The sequence below is a fragment of the Ranitomeya variabilis genome, chromosome 4 (genome assembly GCF_051348905.1).
Source record: "Ranitomeya variabilis isolate aRanVar5 chromosome 4, aRanVar5.hap1, whole genome shotgun sequence".
In the NCBI taxonomy this organism is placed as follows: domain Eukaryota; kingdom Metazoa; phylum Chordata; class Amphibia; order Anura; family Dendrobatidae; genus Ranitomeya; species Ranitomeya variabilis.
The window spans coordinates 227,885,837-227,892,036 of record NC_135235.1 but is presented as its reverse complement, the minus strand read 5'-3'; the positions used below and the strand labels follow the sequence as shown (position 1 = coordinate 227,892,036).

The window sequence follows — 6,200 nt, the reverse complement described above, 5'->3', positions numbered from 1 at the left end:
AAAAGATGAGGATTTCATCTGTGTAGGGTCTATATATGCAGAATTCCAATGAGACACACCCATTGTATTGTGTGAGGCTTTTGTCAAAGAAATTCTCCTGGAACAGCATTTGCCGCACAAACAAAATTCATGGAAATTTGGAACGCATGCGCAGAAAAACGCAAACACATGCAAAAACACAAACAAACGCATGCACATGCAGAATTTTTTTGCGTCATGCGTAAGCTCATGTGGATAAAAACGCAGCATAACAGATACGCTAATGTGTACTTAGCCTAACGCTGCTATTTTTATGGGTCCCCCATCCACCATATATATAAACCCCATCTTTGGCAGGGTTTGGGTGCTACTTTCACCATTGTTCCACACTATTCAGCTTTTGTCATTGATTGCATCTGTATATATACACTGGTGCTTTTAATTATGTGATTAATAAAATTTGTTATGTTTTATTTTGGATAATTAGTCTCTCTTTTCCTTTTTTGGTTTTCTACAGGATTGCGGAGTTGTTTGAATAAAAAAGAGAAATATATTGTTCATTATTGGAAATTTACTTCTGAAAGTCAAGTCAAGAATAAGAAGATTGTGGACACAAACAAAATAAATCCACCTAAATACATTTCCAAGAGATATTTAAGATAATAAAAGTTGCACAAAAACAAACAAGACGCGGCATTCTCTTTTTGGCGAGATCAAATTGACAGATATTCTGGACTCCTCATTGTAACAGCCATCACGTCATTGTTGCTTTGTGCCAGAACTTAACATTTGCTGAGAGAAGAAATTTCTGCAGGGAATATTTGGAAATTATGGCGTGCAATGGTGCCATAGGATATACTCCATCTACCCGTAATACTTTAGTTTCTTTACTTTTCCAAAGAGTATTTATATGATCCCAGTGTACAGACAACAGGACGAGCAGAAGAGAATCCGAGAAGCCACCAATCAAACACGATGAAGAACCTGGTCGCTTTGCTTTGCGTGATCTCTGCTCTTGTCGGCTCAGGTAAGACTAGAGAAAGTCCGTTGACAGCATATACACATAGTTCACCGAGAAGTGTCAGCAACTTTAATGCTTTGCTTCTCCTTCATTTTCAGCAAGTATTTGCTAATGTGAAGTACAAGTTCTGAATCATTCTGGCTAATGTGGTGACATCAAGCCACAGCCAGATATGGAAACAATTCTTACAAAAACTAGACTATTAATAAATGGGCTCCCAAATAATGCAGGATTCACTTCTTCTTTTCCTAGTGATGTGTTCATATAGATTCACATCTTTCATAGTGTTGTTATAGAGGAAGCAGGTTCTTACATCAGGCACTACCATATTGTAAAATGATAACTAACTTGACTTGCTTGAAACTTTTCGCTCAGTTTAGAGTCCAATTACAATTTTGCATCAAGATATTTATTTAGAGACATGGTATTGTTACCGTATTGTGCGTTATGTAAAAAATAATACACTTGTGAAATTTTATGGAATAAAACCATGCCCTATAAGAGATATTTCTAAAAAAAAGGTCATTTCCAATAAAGTACAAGTGGGACTTGAAGAACATCCACATTTTCTTGATATGGAAAAGTCAAGAATTTACGGTATTATTGGATTAAATTGTTAGCAATGACAAATGTCCAGGTTTCGATGGCCACAAATATGAAAAACATGATTCTCATTACAACTAAATTATTCCCCTTTTCACTTGAATTCCCCTTTTTTATTGTCTCTATTTAATATTATTGGATTGTCACCTCTTGTTTCCAGTGTTTTCCTATAGATGTATGTTGGGTGTGTCCTATAACTCCACCACATGTAATGTGTCTGAGATTGAATGTCTCGCAGCTGGATGTATGACCGTCTGCCAATTTGTTTACGTCGGTGAGTAAAACTCAATTCTTCTTTTAAACAAAAATATCACCACCTCAATTCAGGTTTCATGATGTCTATTTACTTCTCTAATAGATGGACATTATTTTAAGTCAATATATAAAGGCTGTGCCAACGAATCTATTTGTGGTCTCCAGGGTTCAGGATTCCATGAACGTCTTATACTTCGATTTTATGTGAATTGCTGCACTGGAGACTTGTGCAACACTGATGGATATGATAGTAAGTGTCAAGTTGTCGCTTATCGTAATGTAATATTTGACTAATGAGTAAATCCCAGTCAATGTGCTAATTTACAGGGCAATATAGAGAAAATATTGATTTGACCACTGGTCTTGTGACCCAAAACAACAGATTCCTAGGCAGAGACAAGGGTGGTTGGGTCAGGAGATTTGTCATCTGGCTGAGATTTGTAGCATTAATACAAATACAAGAATTATGCCCACCCCAACTTGAACTAACCCTTTTTTAACTAAAAAGTTTTGCAGTCCTCCAAGAAACTTTGTTTCAAGTCTTCTTCCATTCATCCAGTGTGGGAACATTCTTGTTTGGAGATTGAAATGCTGTACAGACCTTGTAATTCTTGTAGGTTATACCTCTCAAGTTTAACCTTTTCACTTTCTTTGACTTACTTGTATGTCATATGCTGACTCTCTGCCTTTGATGTCGGCTCGCATGGCAAGCTCGTACCTTTCCTCTCACATGATGGCTGATTTAATCAGCCATCATGTGCCTCTAACAGACGTGGATGGATAAGAGCTCCGGCCGTGGCTGTTATCCTGTGAAATCCTGCTGTCATTTTCTGACAATGGCATTTAACAGACATCGTCAGGGGGCGCATCATTCCCAGCTCCCATCGGCACAACCATGACATTTTTAGGGGGGGCGCAGATAGGTTGTCATGACAACCTGAAGTCTGTAGATGATCACTCCTCTTTTGCCCCATTAAAAATAGAACAATTAAAAAAATAAGAAGTATACATATGTGGTATCACTGCATTCAGAAAAGTCCAATCTATCAAAATATAATATAAATTAATTGGATTGGTAAACAGCGTTAGCAGAAAAAAAATAAAACGGACAGAATTCTGTTTTTTTACCACTGCAACATTGTAATAAAATGTTATCAGGGTAGAAAAATGAATAAGCTCTCACACAGCCCCATAAATGTTACTGTTCTCGAAAAATGGTTACACACATGATATTTTTTTCTTTACAAATTTCCAAAGTTTTTTTTTTACAACTTACTGTACATACTATAAGCCGAGATTTTCAGCCCATTATTTTAGGCTGAAGGTGCCCCTCTCGGCTTATACTCGAGTCATTGTCCCAGGGGGTTGGCGAGGGAGGGGGAGCAGCAGGAGTGGCGGCTGTCACATCATACTCATCCCCTCCTGACACGGTCTCTGCTTCTCAGATGGTCTCCAGCGCCGGCAGCTTGTTCCTGTGTTCAGCGGTCACATGGTACCACTCATTAAAGTAATGAATATTGATGCGACTCCACTACCATAGGCGTGGAGCGCATATTCATTACTTTAATGAGCGGTACCCTGTGACTGCTGAACACAGGAAGAGCTGCCGGCACCAGAGACCATCTGAGAAGCAGAGGCCGTGCCAGGATGGGGTGAGTATGACGGGGGAGGGTCAGCCATGTGATATTCACCTGTACCCGTTCCACTGCCAGGTTGTGTCATCCGCGCACTCTGGCTGTGGTGTTCAGGTCAGAGGGCGCGATGATGTGTTTAGTGCGCACCCTCTGCCTGAGCGGTCACTGCAGAGACCTGGAAGACACAGCGGCACGGCAGTGGAACGGGGACAGGTGAATATCGCAAGTGCCGGGGCCTGAGCCAGCGGCGACACCAGCTCCTGGCCCCCATAGCGTGCCGGTGTCCCCGCCTACTCAGGACACTGGCATCTCTCCCCCGACGAGAGGTGAGTATGTCATTTTTTTTTTAATCGCAGCAGCAGCATATGGGGCATATTATTCTATGGAGCATCTTATGGGGCCATCAACCTTTATGGAGCATTATATCGGGTATATTTTTCTGTGGAGCATCTTATGGGGCCATCATTAACCTTTTGTGCAGCCTTATATGAGGCATATTTTAATATGGAGCTTCTTATGAGGCATTATTAACATTTGTGCAGCATTATATGGGGCATATTGTTTGTATGGAGCATCTTATGGGGCCCATCATGAACTTTATGAAGCATTATATGGGGCGTATTTTGTATGGAGGATCTTATGGGGCCCATCATGAACTCTATGGATATTCAAAAACATTTAACCTACCGATGTCTCAATTAATTTTACTTTTATTGGTATCTATTTTTATTTTTGAAATTTACCAGTGGCTGCTGCATTTCCTACCCTAGGCTTATACTCGAGTCAATATGTTTTCCCAGTTTTTTTTGTGGCAAAATTAGGGGTCTCTGCTTATACTCGGGTCAGATTATACTCGAGTATATACGGTAAATACTAATCTATACCTGATTGTTATCTGTGTAATTGTGTTGACCTGTGAATCATATTGTATTTTCAACACACTTGCAATTTTTTTCCCGCATTCCAGTGCATCACATGGTAAAATGAATGATGTCATTCAAAAGTACAACTCATCCAACAAAAAACAAGCTTTATGTGGCTATAATGATAAAAAAAGCTATGTCTTTTGGAAGTAGAGAATTGTGCTTGTTGTTTGGCTCCTACTTTGTTTTTACATGGTAGAGGACTGGAGCCAAAATTATAAAAAAGTAGCAACATAATGGAATTATATGAACATATTTTTTTGACCGTGAGTCATATCTAAATGATAATATTTAATTCAAACAATTGTATTTATTTCTCCAGTTCCTAAAGATGATCCAACACCAAATGGTAAACTATGTCCATCCGCCTACTGTACGGACACTGAGGAAGAATGTAAGGGTCACCACATGGTGGAGTGCACTGGAGCCATGGACAGATGTTTTGAGTATAGGGCGGAATTAATAGTTTTTGGTGAGCAAAATATTTCTTAAAGGATGACGACATTTTATTACCCAGTGCAGATGCAATAAAAATAAAGCATATAATAGTGTTTTTAAGAAATGTATCTGCATGAAGTAATTAGAATTTGGCTAGAACAACATTTTTTTCCTAATGGTTTATGTTGTTTTTGTGCCTACAGGTGTCACAAGTAAGAAATTTTCCAGTAAAGGTTGTGCTAATGACGTTGTCTGCAAAGTAAACTTTGACAGCTGTATCGCGATTACAGAAAAAAAAAGAATTCTCCTGAACTGTAATGTTCCTTCCATAAAATTGAGTGACTTAATGAATAAACCTTCAATCTATTGATTTTCTTTAGATTTTTTGAATCACAAATGTATGAGAAGGAAATAATGTATAACATGTTCCATATTATTTCTTAGCTTTGCTTATGGGAGATGAGGGACTTTATTTAAGATTTAGATGTAAACAAAACATTATTTTTAGGAATGTGTAACATCCTCATGTCTGCTATGCTGGTAGTTGTAGTATCCCAGGAGCTATAAATTGTATGACATTGGTCTAGCTAAAATCTGTAAACCCATAAACTGCTCAGAATACTGAAATAAAACCAGTACATTTCTGATGAGTTCTTAAGATTTATTTTAATATGTGATTATCTGAACACTTCAATAAATGCTCACTATGCAATGTGCTGTCTCTCTGTCATTTTATAGAAAGTGAAAATATCTAAGTTTAAACCGTGCAGAGATGTTAACTGCTGCTCGGTAATGGAGTAAACTATATGGCAATATACAATACCGAACACGCAAGGGTTAACCGTCACCCGATGTGTACTGCAACAAGCCTTGTTACTTCACAGAACTGCTAATTATATTTAGCGCACAGAGTGCATGTGGCGCCACACTGGCGAACGCCACTAACCACGGAAAACTATGAGATTTGGCGCACTGGGTGTGAGCGGCGTCGCACATGAGATCGCCACTAACTCATGCTAACTAGCGGATTTAGCACACAGAGTGTGTGTGGCGTCACACAGGCGAACACCAAACTGATGCTAACTACAGTGGAGTGCAGACTGAGTGCACAGTGGCGTACAGGCAATGCCACTACTAGGCGCTGTCTCTGACTCCAATCACCCAATTCACATACACAACCAGAGGGTAGGGGTCATTAGGAGCTTTCACCTGAGACATACACGCTTGCATACACACACCATGAATATAGGATATTCTAGCTCACGGCATGCAATCCTTTTATAGCCACAGCCTTCCGGGACCTTGCTGATGGCCCAATCTGAGGACCTGAGCATGTGACCTCCAACC

General features: G+C 39.4%; 1 protein-coding gene across 1 annotated transcript; it reads left to right on the top strand.

Annotated features, from left to right (window-relative positions):
• The first annotated feature begins 929 nt into the window (after positions 1 to 929).
• Positions 930 to 5,547, top strand: LOC143768719 (phospholipase A2 inhibitor and Ly6/PLAUR domain-containing protein-like). Its single transcript, XM_077257371.1, has 5 exons — positions 930 to 1,006; positions 1,764 to 1,877; positions 1,962 to 2,108; positions 4,738 to 4,887; positions 5,057 to 5,547. The coding sequence occupies exons 1-5, from the start codon at positions 955 to 957 to the stop codon at positions 5,221 to 5,223; spliced, it is 630 nt and encodes a 209-aa protein (XP_077113486.1). The 5' UTR covers positions 930 to 954; the 3' UTR covers positions 5,224 to 5,547.
• Positions 5,548 to 6,200: the final 653 nt, after the last annotated feature.

Coding starts and splice junctions, on each gene's coding strand:
- LOC143768719 (XM_077257371.1), top strand. CDS start 955: ATGAAGAACCTGGTCGCTTTGCTTTGCGTGATCTCTGCTCTTGTCGGC. Junction 1,878..1,961: donor CTGCCAATTTGTTTACGTCG/GTGAGTAAAACT, acceptor CTTCTCTAATAG/ATGGACATTATTTTAAGTCA. Junction 4,888..5,056: donor GGCGGAATTAATAGTTTTTG/GTGAGCAAAATA, acceptor TTGTGCCTACAG/GTGTCACAAGTAAGAAATTT.